The sequence below is a fragment of the Schistocerca piceifrons genome, chromosome 6 (assembly GCF_021461385.2).
Source record: "Schistocerca piceifrons isolate TAMUIC-IGC-003096 chromosome 6, iqSchPice1.1, whole genome shotgun sequence".
Classification (NCBI taxonomy): Eukaryota; Metazoa; Arthropoda; class Insecta; order Orthoptera; family Acrididae; genus Schistocerca; species Schistocerca piceifrons.
This window is the reverse complement of record NC_060143.1, coordinates 193,743,771-193,763,680: the sequence shown is the minus strand read 5'-3', so window position 1 is coordinate 193,763,680 and position 19,910 is coordinate 193,743,771. Positions and strand designations below refer to the sequence as shown.

At 43.0% G+C, this 19,910-nt stretch overlaps 1 protein-coding gene across 1 annotated transcript in view; it reads right to left on the bottom strand.

The window, feature by feature from the left end:
- LOC124803231 (dipeptidase 1-like) overlaps nucleotides 1–19,910 on the bottom strand; it is a 638,586-nt gene that overhangs the window by 379,885 nt on the left and 238,791 nt on the right. Inside the window, exon 5 of the mRNA XM_047264411.1 lies at nucleotides 4,227–4,392. Coding sequence (XP_047120367.1) covers nucleotides 4,227–4,392 — 166 coding nt within the window. The remainder of the gene's footprint in view (nucleotides 1–4,226; nucleotides 4,393–19,910) is intronic.

Below are 19,910 nucleotides of genomic sequence, written 5' to 3'. Positions count from 1 at the left end.
CAGTAGCCGAAGCCATGCCCGTAATTAAATAAATTTAATAACATGCTTGGCTTCCTGAAATACTACCGGACTGACGACACAAGTAAACAGAAAATAACACAAACTTCTGGGAAAAATGTAAGGAAAATATGGCAGAAAGAGTCCGGGCTAAAATTGCAGCATTTGCACTAAACTACAAGCAGAAACATGGACGAAGTAACGCTGGACGACCGAGAGAAGCATCGCTGGACAAAGACATTGCAGGACGGAAGAAAGCAGACCGGTTTAATCCTTGATGATGACGATCACGCTGATGATGACTAGCTTGTACATGTGGTAGAGGAGGCCGATAGGTTTATTATATTGGTCTCCACTCGTTCTTCTTAAGGACTGTGTTTTTCGCAGACATTCTGCAGACAATTTAGCAAGTTTTTCTACTATTCATTCAGCTTCAGTTGTTTGTATTGGAAAACCATCATAAGTCCAATATCTCTCTATACACCTCACTAGCGGATTACTTTTTCGATTTGCTAGCTGCAGTCATTCTGGAGATGTAAGTAACAAGCTCTTGGAAATAAGACTACCACGAATGTGAAAAAAATGAAAGCATTCCCTTCCCCTCCCGGGCCCCACTCCCCCCCAAAAAAAACCAGCTTTACTCCACTGAGAGGTGGTAAATTGACTGTCTATTTACTGCAATGTCAATGGATATCCCCTTCGGAAAGCCGTAGTGATTCTGATTCAGCCGAATCTGCCTTGTGGGCGATAAGCAGAGAAGTCTTTCGTGTATTTAAACCAGATTTGGCTGAAGCGAGATTTTTTATTCTCCCCTTAGTTGCTGTAGTTAGTTATTTTACAGCCACACTCAGCTTTGGAAGGCACAGTTGCAGTAAATATTCTGAAGAGAATGCTTGCCCAATAAAATGAGTGTACCGATAGATATTCTAGCTGTATCGTGAAAAGTTCTCAAGAGCAAACATGCACTGGTGTGCAAAACCTCAGGACGAAAGTTACTTTTGCATGATGTATCAGTGACTAGCTCGATGGAACTTGAACGACATATAGAACTTCTATAGCATAGTAAGGTACTGTACAGTACAGTGCAGTACAGCACAATACAGGAGGTGCCTGAAACATGCTATGAGACGAAAAGAAATGAGAATGGATTTTTTCCTTAGTGGATGCTGTTGAACTCCATGACTGTTCCTTTATAGGGTGTAGAAAAATTTCCGCTACCAGTCACAATTGCGATTGTGACTGGTAGCGGAAATTCTTCTACACCCTAGAAACGACAATTTTATTCAAAGACAATAATTACCCTGCAGACACTGCGATTCATGATGAGCTCCTGGAAATTACAAAAGTTGGGGCATTGATCTTAATAGGTTGTGTGATCACCACAGATGTCAGTGCCTGCTCTGTAACGTACTCCTATGCTGGCCACAAGGTTGTTAAGTTCTTCCAGTAGGATGATCCATTCCTCCACCAGCGCGGGTGATGACTGTTGAATGACCATTGGTACTTGTGAACGTGCTGCTATAGGTCCCCCCAACGCATTCCACAAGTGATCTATGGCGTCCAATTAGGGGGAACGAGCAGGCAAGTCCATTCGCTGAATATTTTTTCTTTCCAAGAGCTGCTCCACCTGCTCTGTACGCTGCGGTCGCGCATTGTCATCAGTGAAAATAAAGTCAGGGCGGAATGCACCCCACAGAAGACGCTAACGAGGAAGGAAGACACTGCCACAATAAAGTTGAGCGGTGTGTGTACAGTGATAAGTGATTTAGAGGTCAGTTCGGCATGCATGAATGCATGCATGCATGTTGGTCTCTCCAAATCTTTGAACAGGTCAGTGTCATTATGACATTGTGTTCCTTCCCCACGCCACTTTTTCACTTTTTTGGGTTCCACATTTCATTCGGTAAAAACGGAACCCTTACAGCATCAGGTTGTTATCCTTTTCTCTGTTCGTCCATCTGTTTGTTAAAACCGCTTTCTCTCAACAAGGTGTAAATATCAAGTTGAAATTAATGTCACACACTGACGTCTACGGTACTTTGGCGGTGTAAAAAATTTAAATCTCTGAGTCAACGCAATCAAAAGATAGGGCCATTTGTGTTACATATTTTCACACTTACAAACTCACTTATCAAAACATATAGTGTATTTCTCGTTGATCTGGAATCACGAAATCGGACGAGAAACAAGGTTTCACAGAAAAAGCAAAGGCAAAAACTCGAAACTTGGTAATTTGTAATCACACCAGAAGAAAAAAAAATATTTTTGTCATTTGTTATCCAACTGTTTGTCTGCCAGACTCCTAAGACCCCTTTTTCTCAGGAATTTCAGAAGCTAACACGAAATTGAGCAGAAAAATTAAACATACAACATTTTTATAACCTTTGAACTTCCGATACTGATATCTTGCCAATATCGATATAAATAACACCTAAAAATCATGGAGATTTTCGATTCCTAGAATTAGTGAATTATATATACGAGGGTGAGTCAAATGAAAACCTTAAATACTTTTTTAAATATTAATTATGTGCAGAAGCGGTAAAAAGCCTTATCACTTTTCAACATAATCTCCCCAACGCTCAACGCAAGTCCTCCAGCGCTTACAAAGTGCATAACTTCCTTTAGAAAAAAGTTCTTTTCGTAGTCCGCGCAACCACTCATGCATGGCGTGGCGTACCTCTTCATCAGAACGGAACTTCTTTCCTCCCATTGCGTCTTTGAGTGGTCCAAACATATGGAAATCACTTGGGGCACGATCTGGGTTGCTCGCTCTCTTCGTTTCCGGTGGGTGGAAGTGAACCCAGGTTTCGTCCCCAGTAAAGATTCTTGCAAGGAAGCCATCACCTTCTCGTTCAACTCACCGAAGAAGTTCTTCATAAGCATCAACACGTCGTTCTCTCTTTTCAGGAGTCAGCTGCCGTGGCACCCATCTTGCAGAAACTTTGTGAAACTGGAGCACATCATGCACAATGTGGTGTGCTGACTCATGACTGATCTGTAAACATGCTGCAATGTCATTTAGTGTCACTCGGCGGTTTTCCTTCACTATGGCTTCAACTGCTGCAATGTTCTGCTGCAATGACCTGGACGAGGAGCATCTTCCACTGAAGTCACACCATTTGCGAGCGTCCTACTCCATTCGTAGACTTGCTGCTGTGACAAACATGCATCACCGTACTGAACCTTCATTCGTCGATGAATTTCAATAGGTTTCACACCTTCACTACGTAAACCCCGAATAACAGAACGCTGTTCTTCCCTGGTGTCAGTCCCAAGTGGGGCGGTCATCTTTATACTGCTACTGCGGCGGTAAGTGTGCATCTGCACTATGCTGCCACGTACAGGCCATTCTGCACGCTGTTTGTAGCACACTTACCAACTTACAGGATAACGGCGCGAAATTTCCATTTGTTACTACAAATTTAAGGTCTTCATTTGACTCATCCTCGTGCACATAACTAGTTTAGCATCCGCAGCTTTGCTCGAATAGGCTGTGTAGTTTGTTTATGTTTAGTGTGAATTGTATGTTGTTCACAAGCAGTAACACCGTCTAAATTTTTTCCGCTAATTGAGTCCATAGAATGGTCGTCTTTTGAGAATGTACTTCTGACCAAAAAGCGATTCTGGCAGCTGGATTTCACGACTTTGGTTGATCATGCCTTTTGAGTTCTTGTGGGGATATTTCCATGGAAACTTCCATCTGCTAATGCACCTTTCTTTATATCTAACCGAGAAATGAAGTACCAATTTTCATAGATTTGTCTTTAAAATTTTTTAATTTTAAGGAAATATTTTCTTGAAAAATTATCAATCACTATTTGAAGGTATTGTGGGTTGAATTTACAAGAACGCTAACACATTGAAGCAGTGAACCCTATGAAAATTTTCATAGATTTAGCTTTATCTTTGAGAATGCTTTCATTAGGAAATAATTTAGAAAATCATTTCACAGTGTATTTCAACACATTAGAGATGGAATTTCGAATAATTCCTTCTTGAACGACGCCTACAGCAAAAGGAGAATATCCTCTCCAAATTTCAAGTTTCTGTCTTTAGAGATCTAGACTAGGCGATGGTGACTCCGTAAGTCAGTTAGCCGGAACATTTCCTTTTACGTACATTGAGGTTAAATTTGTACGGCTCCCCCACTTGCTCTTTGTCATTTGTTTTTAGGAAGTGTGTTTTGTTTGGTTACCCGAAGCTCGAGACAGATGAGGATGACTCACCCGTCGACGAGCGGGTGATCGAGCAGCATGCGCCGCACTGCGGCGAGGTGGTCGGTGTGCGAGGTGTGACGCAGGCGCGCCGTCAGCGGGATGATGACGCCCAGCCCCGTCAGCGCCAGCAGCAGCACCAGCAGGCACGCCACGCACCACGTCCGCTGGCTGGCGCCTGCAACACCGTCACAACACCTGCTGAAAGGAGGGAACTGTCAGGCAGTCAGAAGTAGGTCAGCTCTTGCAAGTCAGTGCCTGATGACTGTATAACCGCCACTCACTGCTTCAAGCTGTGACTTCAGAATTACCCCATTCTTCCTTTCAGAGTACGTCGGGATGACCACTAATTATCAACCAGTGTCGCTAACAAAATCCAGGATGCTACCTCAGAGTTTGGATACTTGGGACCATCAACACAGGGGGTCCAGGCAGTATATATATATATATATATATATATATATATATATATATATATATATATATATATATAGCCCTCATACAATCAGCAAAGGACATAGAGAGAGCAGGCGACAGCTATCAGTGGGCAACTGCCATGTGATCCAGAGAGGTATAGTCGCTCAGACCGCAGCTACAGGTGCAACTGATACCGAACAGTCTATTGCTGGATTGACAGGTCTTATGTTATATTGTCATACTTGGGTCGATCGATGTTAGTTGATGAATCCTGTCACTTATATCAATAAATCTTCTGTATATGCAGAATTTAGTTCTTCAATATATTTCTTACGTCTCTCTTTACACCTTTGGCATTTGCATGCAAATCTCTCCGTAACTTTGTTCAGTAGTGAATTCTAGACTGGGTCACCTTGGCAAGATCTTTTGTGAACACTGAACCAAAGTACCATATAATACTCAAAGGTAAAGGGCCAGGCAGCAGATACTCCCCTGTGACCAAGCAGCTAATCCACTTGTCCTGCTGTATTGTTTGGGGTCTTGTGTACTTCCTGCTGTTAAGCTCATTGCGGTCTTTGGAGGATATTCTGTGCTATGTGCAGTCTGGTAGCCTTCCTAGGCCCACATACACAGGCACATACACTGAGCCGTCCGCTGACTGAGTCTCTCCCGACCAGTTACCCTGTGTGCAGATGATGGGTCTACGCTCAGATCGGTGGTCGAAGTCGGTCTTTTCGACCGTCGAACCTCTACCTGGTTCCCCGCACGCTACCTGCCAGCTCACAAACCATCGGTGCAGGGGCCCTACCCGTCTCCACCAGTCCACACGTAGTCGCACAGTTTGGCAAGAGTGTCAGTGGACAGGCCGATGGAGCACTTACGTTGTAAATGGGCGCCTTTAAAGGCTCCCATACAGCGATCGACCATTCGGCCGACACGGGCTGCTGAGGGGGTCTGCCCAGACTTGTTTATCTTTGTGTGGACGACTTTTTGACGACTTTACACATGTTGGAGCGAAGGTAGAGGTTAGTTTGTTGGCAGAGTCCTACCTGGTTGCCTTGATCACTATGTGCCGCAACACACTCCATCAGTGCAGATAGGTATGGGGGTCGACCATACAGTCACAGTGAGTCCACACACAGTCAGACAGTTCGGCAATTCGCTCTGCAAGAAAGAGAAAGAGAAGGAGGCTGCTGGGGGGGGGGGGGGGGGGGGTTCGGCAACCACTCTGGCTCTGAGTGGGTGGCTTAAGGGGAGTATCGATGCCCTATCCTGATAACCTTAAATTTAACATATATATACTCCGTTTTCTCAGGAACTATCCAAGGTAATACAACAAAACTTTGCCACGATATACAGTCATATCCTATACATTTACTTATATTCTATCCAGTATCTACCTTTGTTAGGAATCAAGATAAGAAGTTTTTAATGAAGGTCTTGAAATTTATCTATTTCTTTATAATACTGTTATAATCAAACTATGAGACCTATCTGTACCGTTGAAGATCCAGGCAGACACAATACCGCTATCAATAAGAAGTAAAAATTTCACAGCCTTCGCTTAAGTAGTTTCTTAGTTAATAGGAAACGTTTAAAATGTCGTTTTCCAGAAATCTAACCAGAAAGTTGAAGTAAAAGTGGACCTCACTATAGAATGAAGGGACAACTTACGATTCTCCAACTTTCTGACCATAATCTTCTTGAGAATCAACCAATGCAGTCACAGTTCTGTCCAAAGGAAGCTTGCTCCGTCTGTTGTATTTTCGACCATAATTTCAGGCTTGTACGAGTAGATTCGATGTCTATCAAGTTCTTGCAGGGCTGCTTCTGTATTATGGCTAGACTTAATTCTAAATTGCTTCAGATCCTTTATAATGCTTCCATTTCCATGACTGAAGGTAATTACAGAATCTCTGGCCCCTGTCTTCAGTGTCTTAAAGCCCACAAAAACATTTTTGGTCACCCTGGTCCATTTTCATTTCGAGTTTTTCCTGTGAGGCATTTCTTCAGAAGATATGTTTCTGTTAGATTTCTATATAGTGCCTTTGTTACTGTTCCTACAGCTTCACAGATGGTTTTTCTACGACTATGTTAGGTTCCTGCTGTCGCAGATTTGCGGTATTTAACCAGTGTATTAAATGCAAGTTATCTAGCGACTCCTTGTCACTCGCTGACTTGTAGAAAAAACGTTGCCGATATCCCTTTTTTCATTCCTTTGAGGTTGATTGTATTATATCTAGTGGTTTGGTAGCAGTATTCACTTAGGTGGTTTTTGTGCCTTTCAAATGTCCTCTAATGGTCTTTCCATCTTCGGACTTTTTGCTAGAAAATTTCTGCCTGATTTTACACAGTCAGGTACCCATCCATTTCTCCACATGGTAGCCACATACAAATTTTTACGGTTTTAGATCATCATACGTCCTTTTGTCGCTTATTGATTTTTGTGAAACGAAATCACCGTCATCAATGAATGTAGAACAACGAATCTCACGTTCTTCTTGAAAGCGCTGAAAAATCTTCACAGCTGAGGGATCCCTACTTCCAGCGAATTTCTGATATGTTTTCCGACAGTTGTGTTCAAAAAATTGTTCCTTTGTATTATTGGTAACGACTTTTGTGAATTCACGGCAATTTTTTGGTAATACTCCAACATCATGCACCTCCCCGGTAGCAATATTTATTGCAGCTGCCAAGAAATTGTAGACTGACGCCTCCATTTCCGCCATCGTCCGTCAAATGCTATGCAGTTGTTATTGCTACTATAATTTTCTTCAACTGCTTCCGCTGTTATAGATTTCATTCATTATTCTGCCATCATTTTTACTGTTTCCCTAAAGCATCTGGGTTATCATGAAACATTCGTAGTGAGACATAACAGATTCACAACAACACACCAAGTTTTTCAGTCCTGGGGGCTTTTGAGATGTATCTCTGCCCATAGAAATATCTTATTGTTTCTACATTTTTCAGATGTCCAAAATCGGTTCTAACTCTCACAACTCGAACAAGAGAATTCCAGACTCTTCTTTTGAAGACATTTTTAGAATCTCTCCACACACTAGTCACAGTATGCAGTTTGATTAAGCGTCAGGGACAGAAGAGTTTCTTGGACCACGATCCTATATCCCAAAAGGTTTACAAGCAGCTACAATTAAAAATTGTTTTAGTACACTTAAACCTAATATTAAACTTATATTACTGGCGTTCATTTCACTGTTCACTTTGTGTTGAGGAACTTTGTTTCGGTGTTTTTTGTCCTAACATCATTATCTGGATATAAGCTTCCAACGGGTCATGTTCAGTAGGCTCTATTCCCGTATTTTACGCTTCGTAAATATTCCCATTGGTGGAATCATATTCAAGAGAGAAACACAACTCAATGAACAACAACTACAAATATACACAACGAAAAGTATAATGCACATTAAAAAACTTTGAAAATGTGATGCAGTATACCACAAGCAGAAGTGATATCACTGCAACCAGTATAGCCAACCTACTCAGCAGGACGTTAACTACCAATCAACTATGACTTCTAGAGCAAAGAGTTCCCAAAATATCTGTCGTAACTAAACAGTGCTCTAGGAGTCTGTAGAAATTACTTCCGCAGTAAATTATTTCAAAGTAAATTGAAAATACTAAAAGTCATCAAAATTCAACGAAACATACATCAAATTAAAGCGGGAACTAAGAGTAAAAGTTTTCTATAAGAAAATAACTCGACATTTCATACCCACACCACCTTTTGTACTCCCCTTAAAACATCACATAACAGACGGCAGAACTCTTCATTCTTGGCCTCCTCGTGGAGCTTTGCTGCCGAGTGAAACTGTTTGACAAAAGAAGTTTGGTTTCAAGTTGAGAAAGACGTCCCAGAAGTGAATGGTGTGAGGCGGCAGGCCTCTTGCGGTTCCATGAGAAACGGAGTGGTTCTGCTCTGCAGAAGGGACAGGCCAGCCACTTGTTCCCGATTTTGGAACGACACTCCCTGCTGATTAACAGTAAAAGTTTAGCAGAGGGTAGGAGCCAAAAGCTGGTTTCCAGAAAATTCAAAACTGGGAGCCAGCTGACGGCTGGGGAGGCAACTCGACAGCAGACAGGGGCCGTCAGACCAACTTATTAAGAACTGAGTGCTTCCACAGGTGTCATTGGGCAACATATTGTAGAATCGTACCACTGGCGCACAGAAAGTCGGGCAGATGCATCAGTGAGACTTACTCTGGAGAGCAAGTAGAACTGACTTCTTCGTTGTGAGGGATGAAGTACAGACTTCTTCCGAGGGAGGGTGTCGAAGAGAGACTTCTTCCCTAGCAGCCGACAACAGCAGTCCTCTAGCTGCAGCACGTATTAGCAGACCAAGGCTTCTGTGGTGTCACCGCCAGACACCACACTTGCTAGGTGGTAGCCTTTAAATCGGCCGCGGTCCGGTAGTATACGTCGGACCTGCGTGTCGCCACTATCAGTGATTGCAGACCGAGCGCCGCCACACGGCAGGTCTAGAGAGACTTCCTAGCACACGCCCCAGTTGTACTGCCGACTTTGCTAGCGATGGTTCACTGACAAATTACGCTCTCAATTGCCGAGACGATAGTTAGCATAGCCTTCAGCTACGTAATTTGCTACGACCTAGCAAGGCGCCATTATCATTTGCTATTTATCTTGTGATGCATGTACCGTCAAGAGTGATGTTCACCAATTATGGATTAAAGTTAAGTATTCCAGAAGCTACGTACTATTTTTGCTACAATAAAGACCTTGTCCTTTTCCAGACCTCACGTCACCCTGTGTGAGCTTAAGCGCGTGCCCTTCGGCCTCCCGTCCTAGTGGATTGGCTGTCTTGCCAGTCCACAAAAGCTTCATGTAAAGTTTTTGGGAATTTTCGATTCATTCTTTGATGTAGCATGGTTGTTTTCGTTAATCATTCTTTCGGCGTAATCTCGCAGTTACTGAACAGGCACAGAGAGTTCATATTGTCACAGTTGACCTCGTATATCCCCTTACATTCCTGTCTTTGCCAAGACTCTAGTATCAGTCTTGTTAAACCATCGTTCAGCCCGTGAACTTACCATTTCTCATCGTCAATCAGATCTTACGATTAAATTAACGTTAATATTGTGTAACTGCAAGTTCTAATTAAATTAGATTAATTTGGAATCCTGTTTCATTATAAAATAGATGTTATCCTTGATATTCATTACAAACATCACTAGATGGTCAATCCATGACTCACGATTTATTAGGGCCGATCGTTTCAGATTACACTTGCTGTAGCTGGGATTCGCAGTCATAGAAATATTTTTGAAGGACATCATCTTCACGCCAGTGACTCTTATAAGTTTTTATTACAATAAAAACTTATAACAGTCACTGACGTAAAGATGACGTCCTTAAAAAGAAAGTCTCTGATTAATTTTATCTGTTCCATCTAGTTCAGTTAAATTACATGAATTCTAAATATATTCGTTAATGGGAATATCTTCGCATTTGCTGTGTTAGGCATAGATATACCACCTATTGAGCAGGTCCAGAAGGCATGGACGGATTGCCGAACTCGTTAAGGTGACCGCTCGTGATTAGTGAGAAATCCGGGTTCGAGTCCCAGTCAGGCTAAAATTTTCCTGTCACAAATAGGTAAACTACACATACCTAACAGAGATTAAGGCGAAATGACCGCATTCAACGACTCTATTTCGAATTAATTTAACGTCTATTCATCCAGCTATCAAAGTAAATATTACATGCCAAGTTAAGGACAAGACGATAATATCACAGGTCTCAATTCCTCATACTCCCGTTCTCATTGGTACGGGAATACGGAGTAAAACTACTCGCACTAAGTGATGACTGTAGCAGACTATGGTACATGGATGTAGGCAGTGTGACACGGAAATTTGGGTCGGCCTGGAGACGTGCGATTAGTTGTAAATCCAGGTACAAGTCCTGGTCCCCACACATTTCATATATCACTAGTAGGTAGTGAGTCTATATCTAACAAAGTCGATGCCAGATATCCGCTTTCAGTAACATTACTTCGAACTAATTCCATACGGCTGTCAATTGTTATTAATGTATAATGATCCATACAGGCAAGTAAATTAGTTAGCCTATGAAAGCTTAATGCAAAAAATAATCACAACCGACCACTGGTACAAGTATCAGTGGAAGTCAGCATCATTGAATGGGACCATATGGTGTATGGTCCAGAGTCTGACACCAGTGGCCCTGAAAGTAGAACTGGGACTCTACTAGCCAAGAGCCGCTTCTGACAGTCAGCAGTTAGACGTCGAGCAGACACTCCCTGGATGACAGCCTACGTAGCAGGCTGCTACTGGGTGGGCCAGCAACTTTACTCATACGTCGTTCGGCCGTGAGGCACGACTGAATATCCAAGCATTGACACAACATCAGACACTTCATTTTTAATTTCAATTTATTGCTACGAGTTTTTGACCTGCAATCTGGAAACTCTAAACAGGTCATACATATTCAGTCAACATGGTGACATGTAGTGATTTGCATATACACACACCAAAAAAAGTTTTGCATCACCCCAGTTCCCAGAACTCCTGAATATAGACCTTGACTATGGATATTGTATCACAGACGTTTTCCTGTAGACTGTTCAGAATTGCAACCAAACCAGCCCAAAGATGTAAACAACCACGAAGGAGCAGCACCTGTTTGACGGAGGGCGTCAGTCGACCCATCATTTCCAGTCACTCTGCCAGGAAGGAGGTACATGGCTCATGTTGTCTGTGCTCAACTATCCCTAGACGGTCAATACTGCGGTTCGATCGCGTCCGCATTGTTAATTTTTTCCAGGAAGGGCTCTCAGCAAGGTAAATGTCCAGGCGTCTTGGAGTGAACCAAAGCGATGTTGTTCAGACATGGAGGAGATACGGAGAGACAGGAAATGCCGATGACATGCCTTGCTCAGGCTACCACTGCAGTGGATGACTGCTACCTACAGACTATGGCTTGAAGGAGCCCTGACAGCAACGGCACGATATTGAATAATGCTTTTGGTGCAGCCACAGGACGTCGTGTTACGACTAATACTGCGCGCAATAGGCTGCATGATGCGCAACTTCACTCCCGACGTCCATGGCGAGGTCCATCTTTGCAACCACGACACCATGTAGCGCGGTAAAGATGGGCCCAACAACATGCCGAATTGATCGCTCAGTATTGTCATGACGTTCTCTTCACCGATGAGTGTCGCATATGCCTTCAACCAAACAATCGTCAGAGACGTGTTTAGGAGCAACCAGGTCAGGCTGAACGCCTTACACACACTGTCCAGCGAGTGCAGCAAGGTGGAGATTCCCTGATATTTTGGGATGGCATTATGTGAGCCGACGTACGCCGCTGGTGGTAATGAAATGCGCCTAACGGCTGTACGATAGTGAATGCTATCCTCCGACCGATCGTGCAGCCATAGCGGCAGCTTATTGACGAGGCATTTGCATTCATGCACGACGATTCCCGCCCCCATCGTTCGCATATTGTGAATGACTTCCTTCAGAATAACGACATCGCTCGACTAGAGTGGCCACCATGTTCTGCAGACATGACCCTATCGAACATTCCTGCGACAGATTGGATAGGGCTGTTTATGTACGACGTTACTCACCAACCACTCTGAGGGATCTACGCCGAATCGCCGTTAAGAACTGGGAGAATCTGGACCAACAGTACCTTTATGGATAGTATGCCACGACGAATACAGGCATACATCAATGCAATAGTACGTGCTACAGGGCATTAGAGGTACGGGTGTGTACAGCAATTTGGACCACCACCTCTGAGGGTCTCGCTGTATGGTTGCACAAGATGTAATATGTGGTTTTCATGAGCATTAAAATGGGCGGAAATGATGTTTATGTTGATCTCTATTCCAGTTTTCTGTACAGGTTCCGGAACTCTCGGAACTGAGGTGATGCAAAAGTTTTTTATATGTGTAGTAATAAATTACGTTAACAACAAGCAATGGTACTTTTAATGTAGGAATAAAAGAGAAATTTGCAAACAAGATGCAATATGAAAACGTAAAATAAGAGGATTTGATTCAAGTTCCAAGTGAATAACTTTCAGCCTGAATTACTAGATACGTTACTGGCAGGCTCGAAATAATGCGATGTTTGCCGACTACCTGTAACTATACACACTTCTAACGCTGTTAGTGCTACTCTATTCTACATTGCCCACACTTGTGTGTGCTTGCCTCGGCAAGTCTCGAGTCTACGCGTGCCTCTTTTTTAAATATACCTTATACATATATATGGAAATGAAGTGCCATGCTTCTGGACAGAGCGTAGGAGAACGATGTGGGAGACCCTCACAGCCGTACTAGGCCAGGTATTAATGGAGGTGGTTTGCCGTTGCATTCCTCTGACCGTAATAGGAATGAATGATGATGGTGAAGACCACACAACAACACCCAGTCATCTCGGGACAGGGGAAAATCCCTGACCCAGCCGTAATTTTGATATTCACAGCGTCCATTTATCTTTGGACTGAAAGTTTATCAGCTGCGATTTAGATATTCGACGTGCAGTGACATTGACTTTAGTCCGTCAGTTTCGATCATTGTCTATAGTTTGCAGATCACAGTCCACGTATGTGCAGTCTCTCTCCACATTCACGGACTGGTGTGTTACTGCATCGCAGTCGATACAAACGTTTGTTATATGGACCGTGACCTGTTAGTAGATGCACCGTATCTCGAGTAGGGGCAATGTCGCACAGTTTGAGTCTGTTGCTCATACTTGGGAATGTATTGAAAGCTCGCACTGCAGTGCTTCTCGTGGTCCAGTCTGACTGCCATTTATCTAACTTTCAGAATCGTAAACATCTTTTAACAGTAATATCTCTTGTGACCTCATCCACATGGGCGTTTTTTCCATGCCCCAAGCGATATATGGAATAGTTTACCACGGTATCCACCGGACATATCACGAGAATCGACAGCAATCACTCGACGAGTGTAGTGCGAAAGGCATTGGAGAGCCTCTTAAGTACGCTCCCCTGAATTAGTTGCAGCATTGTTTTGTAGCTGCCTAGTCGAAGGCGATGGTCCCAGACGCTGGCAGCGAAGCCCTACTGACGGATTCATCCCCTGCAAGATCGCTCCACTCTCGAGCCGTGACTCTCTGTTTATAGCTCTCTGTAAGCATACCGCTGCCAACGATGGCAGATGCTCATCCTGAACCTTCGCTGTATCATGACAACGGCAATAAAGGTATATGGTTGCAACGTCATCTTCGGTGAATATCCTCCTGCTCCACACTAGAGAAGGAGCCAACAAACTTTCTCCAGCTCTCTCACCCTTCAACGTGGTGGACTCTCTAGTGCTGCCGATTTCATTACAACTGATCAACTACAAGCAAAGATGTTGGTCCTCGCAATATGCTGCCCAATGACACAGTCGTAAATAAACCAACAGTTTCGGAGTTTGCGATGTTAACCTGTGGAAGCACTCAGTTCTTAATAAGTTGGTCTGACGGCCCCTGTCTGCTGTCGAGTTGCCTCCCCAGCCCTCAGCTGGCTCCCAGTTTTGGATTTTCTGGAAACCAGCTTTTGGCTCCTACCCTCTGCTAAACTTTTATTGTTAATCAGCAGGGAGTGTCGTTCCAAAATCGGGAACAAGTGGCTGGCCTGTCCCTTCTGCAGAGCAGAACCACTCCGTTTCTCATGGAACCGCAAGAGGCCTGCCGCCTCACACCATTCACTTCTGGGACGTCTTTCTCAACTTGAAACCAAACTTCTTTTGTCAAACAGTTTCGCTCGGCAGCAAAGCTCCACGAGGAGGCCAAGAATGAAGAGTTCTGCCGTCTGTTATGTGATGTTTTAAGGGGAGTACAAAAGGTGGTGTGGGTATGAAATGTCGAGTTATTTTCTTATAGAAAACTTTTACTCTTAGTTCCCGCTTTAATTTGATGTATGTTTCGTTGAATTTTGATGACTTTTAGTATTTTCAATTTACTTTGAAATAATTTACTGCGGAAGTAATTTCTACAGACTCCTAGAGCACTGTTTAGTTACGACAGATATTTTGGGAACTCTTTGCTCTAGAAGTCATAGTTGATTGGTAGTTGACGTCCTGCTGAGTAGGTTGGCTATACTGGTTGCAGTGATATCACTTCTGCTTGTGGTATACTGCATCACATTTTCAAAGTTTTTTAATGCGCATTATACTTTTCGTTGTGTATATTTGTAGTTGTTGTTCATTGAGTTATGTTTCTCTCTTGAATATGATTCCACCAATGGGAATATTTACGAAGCGTAAAATACGGGAGTAGAGCCTACTGAACATGACCCGTTGGAAGCTTATATCCAGAAATGGTATCAAATGGTATCAAATTTACCCATCATTTGAGGCAGAACTTTCGGAGAATGTTTTAACTTTTCTTCCTTATGACTTTGCGTGTAAGGTAGAGCATATGGGCACGAAATTAATTCCTGAAAAATATGATACTTACGCCCTGTATTGTGGAGTCGAGTTAACCGTGGTGTGTTGCCTAATATTGCAGTGGACAGTTTTCAACACTTCAAAGCTAATCCGAAAATAAAACCAATAAAATTACACATCTAATGAACTACAAAATTTCCTCTGAATAAATTACCCAAATTACTTTAACAAAAGTCCACTGCTGACTTACGTAGCTAAATCGCGAAACAAAACTCAGAGTAGGTAAAATGTTTCACACATGAATGTATCACACTCTTCACTGAAATGCACTCTGTATAACTATAAAGTAACTCCAATACAGAATGTAAGCTATCTGAACGAATCACTGATTAATGGTGTGTTGATATTGTTCTGTACGTATAGTGTAACTGTATGACTATGGCCGTCAACTATCCTTGCACTTACCAGAAAAGTAATCTCGAAGCATCGCCGCAGGGAAGCTAAATTAAAATGGTCAGCTAAAAATGACATTAAAAAGCCTGTATACCACCACGGGCAGAGCGGACACTAGCACCATAGTATTTCTGGCATGGGAATATTTTTCGGTGGCTATGTACTACAAATGGTTTTTCAGCAACAATCTTATACCAGATAATTACTTTATAACTTGACTTTCAAGATTCCGAACAAGACCGATTTTATACAGAAGTGACTGATTTTAGAAACAGTTCTAACAGTTTGATTATTCAAAAAATTATTTACCTACAGAAAAAATGAACCTACCCATAATGACCTCTATTGTTTGACGAAATGTATGTGTGGGGGAGGAGGACTAACTTTCGTAGCTGGGAGCATTCCATGAGTTATGTTTCAACCAAATTTCGATACGACAATTAATGTTACAACAGAGTGCTAATTACTTGCAAGTATAAAAAAAAAGGTTCCGATGGCTCTGAGCATTATGGGACTTAACATCGGAGGTCATCAGTCCCCTAGACTTAGAACTACTTAAACCTAACTAACCTATGGGCATCACGCACAGTCATGCCCAAGGCAGTAGCACGATTCCAGACTGAAGCGCCTGGAACCAATCGGTCACAGCGGCCGGCACTTGTAAGTTTCCAAAGCTCCAAATTTACCTTTAATCAGTTCTTCGCAAAACTTTTCAAAATCCATAAATACACTCATCATTGCTTATTCAAGCATTTCCAGAAAATTTGTGTGGAATATTCAGCAGCTCAGTTCCAGATAAAGATTTCTTGATCATTCAGTTCCACGTCTGCTTCTCAACATACCTCGACTAAACTAATACTCTCCCTGTGAGCGCCCTCAGTGAAAGACGGTGTAGCAACACAACCAAAGACGGTGGATGAATATGGCATGCATATTGATGTGCGAAAGCAGGAAGTTAACAATTCCGTAATGACCAAGGCGACATGCACACCTCACAATCTACATCCTGACAGCAGCGTTGTATGGAAGTGAATTATAGGACGCGGAAAAACCGTGAAATACTGTTTCCATGTGTGTCAAATATTGTTTAAATTGATAAAATTCTTCAGGGTATGTGGCTGCTTGGTCAGTGTGCATTAACCAGTGTCAGACTTCGTGAACATCATACAGGAACGCATGACACCCAATGTCGGCGAGTTAGTGCGTCATTCTCTAACGACCATCTATATCAGATGGAAACGGGAATTTCACGAGCAGAAAAACAGGGTTATATATGGATTCTCGTCCTCTGCCTGCTGCAGCAGACATCTTCAAGGAATCATTTGAAGAAACAGCGCTCCAGTCTGCACAGTTAAGCCCAGAATACTAGCTCCAATATCTGCATCGAAAACTACATGGATACCCTGCAAATCACATTTAAGCGCCTGGCAGAGGGTTCATCGAGCCAACTTCACAATTTTGTATTATTCCAATCTCGTAAAGCGTGCTGAAAGAATGAACACCTATATCTTTCCGTATGAGCTCTCATTTGCCTTATTTTATCGTGGTGATAGTTTCTCCCTATGTAGGTCGGCGTCAAAAAATATTTTCGCATTCGGTGGAGAAAGTTGGTGATTGGAATTTCGTGAGAAGATTCCGTCGCAACGAGAAACGCCTTTCTTTTGATGATGTCCAGCCGAAGTCCGGTATCTTTTCAGTGACACTCTCTCCCATATTTAGCGATAATACAAAACATGCTGCCCTTCTTTGAACTTTTTCGATGTACTCCGTCAGTCCTATCTGGTAAGGATCCCACACCGCGCAGTAGTATTCTAAAAGAGGACGGGCAAGCGTAGTGTAGGCAGTCTCCTTAGTAAATCTGTTATATTTTCTAACTGTCGTGCCAATAAAAAGTAGTCTTAGGTTAGCCTTCCTGACAACATTTTCTATGTGTTCCTTCAAATTTAAGTTGTTCGTAACTGTAATTCCAAGGTATTTAGTTGAATTTACTTCCTTTAGATTTGACTGATTTATCATGTTGCGGAAGTTTAACGATTTCCTTTTAGCACTCATGTGGATGACCTCACACTTTTCGTTATTTAGGGTTAACTGGCAATTTTCGAAAAATACAGGTATCCTATCTAAATCGTTTTGCAATTTGTTTTGATCTTCTGATGACTTTACTAGTCCCTAAACGACAGCGTCATCTGCAAACAACCTAAGGCGACCGTTACGATTGTCTCCCAAATCGCTTATGAAGGTAAGTAGCAGGAAAGGGCCTATAACACAACGTTGGAGAACGCCATAAATCCCTTTTGCTTTGCTCGATGACTTTCCGTCAGTTACTACGAACTGTGTGACCTCTCTGACAGGAAGTCACAAATCAAGTCAGATAACTGAGACGGTATTCCATAAGCACGCAATTTCACTACAAGTCGCTTGTTGGGTACAGTGTCAAAAGCCGTCCGGAAATCCAGAAATAAGGAATCGATCTGAAATCCCTTGCCAATAGCAGTTAATACTTCATGCGAATAAAGAGATAGTTTTGTTTCACAGGAACGATGTTTTCTAAACCCATGTTGACTGTGTGTCAATAGACCGTTTTCGCCCGCCGGTGTGACCGAGCGGTTTTAGGCGCTTCAGTCTGGAACCGCGCGACCGCTACGGTCGCAGGTTCGAATCCTGCCTCGGGCATGGATGTGTTTGATGTCCTTAGTTCGTTAGGTTTAAGTAGTTCTAAGTCTAGGGGACTGATGACCTCAGATGTTAAGTCCCATTGTGCTCAGAGCCAATAGACCGTTTTCCTCGAGATAATTCATAATGTTCGAACACAGTATATGTTCAAGGATCCTGCTGCATATCTACGTTAATTATATGGACCTGTAATTAAGTGGATTACTCCTACTACCTTTCTTAAATATCGGTGTGACCTGTGCAACTTTCCAGTCTTTGGGTACGGATCTTTCGTCGAGCGAACGGTTGTATATTGTTGTTAAGTATTGACCTAATGCATCAGCATACTCTGAAAGGAACCTAACTGGTATACAGTGTGGACCAGTAGATTTGCTTTTATTAAGTGATATAAGTTGCTTCACTCCTCCGTGGATGTTTACTTCTACGTTACTCATGTTGGCAGCTGTTCTAGATTCGAATTCTGGAATTATTAATCCGTCTTCTTTTGTGAAGGCATTTCGGAAGGCTGTGTTTAGTAACTCTGCTTTGGCTGCAATGCCTTCGATAGAATCTCCATTGCTATCGCGCAGAGAGGCATTGATTGTTTCGTTGTGTACACTTTTTTCAGCTGGCCACGTGGAAAAGTAGAGCTACAGAACTTCCACCAACACCTCAATCAACAGCACAACAAAATCCAGTTCGCGACAGAGATAGAAAAGAATGTGGCAGTACCTTTCCTCGACGAGGAAGTTTACCGGAAGCTTGATGGTAAACTTGGCCACAGAGTATACAGAAAGTCTTCCATCACCTTACACAGAAGAAATCCAGCCTACACACTTTAACCAAAAGGGCTCACAGGATTAGGGATGAAGAACATCTGACAATTGAATTACAAAACGTCAAGTCAGTTTCCGAGGCCAGTGGTTATGGGATGAAGATGATAGGCAAAATTACGGCGACAAAGGATGGGAGGCAAGCAAACACAAAACATCGCCCTACTACCATGCGTTCATGAGATTACTGCAAGTGTGAACGAAATTCTCCGCCGAGCAGGTATCAAGCCGATATTTCGAAGTAGCAAGAAAATAAAAGATGTTCTTGTCTCAACAAAATGATGATGATGGCGTTTTCGAAATGGGTTGCGAGTTTGGACTAGTGCATGTAGACGAGATAGGACGACCGTTCAGTACAAGGATATTCGAAATGAAAAATATATTAGACTAAGATAACACACCAAGTCAGCAGTGGTAGAACGCCAGGATGAGTGTGGCAAATAGATCGAATTTCGAGAAGCCCGCGTACTGGCAAAACAGCCTCCTACTTTCACCAGAAAGAGTGGAGGGGCAACAGAAACAGCCAAGTGACCCTCCAACATGACGGCTACCGACGTCCGGCGACCTGGCCGCCAGCAGTAACAGCACCACGGAGCGGCAGCGCACACCAAGCAACACACAGGGCGCGCGGGGAACCACAGCGGCCGCGGGTACACACAGTACCCGGACGCCTTAGCCGGCATTAGGCAGCAAGTAAACAGCCCTACGTCACAACGCCTGTTTCTACCACTGGCAAGCAATGTAGCGAACACCAACCAAGAACGTCAGTTTTCACCAATGAAAAGAAATAATGCAAACACAAAATAAAGGCCGTGTCACACCCCTCTCCTCATTTCCAATGCCTTATCAAATTGCGACAACTGCGTCTCCCGCAAGTATAGAAGAACCAAAACTTCTCACATTCAACAATAAGCAAAAACACCATGA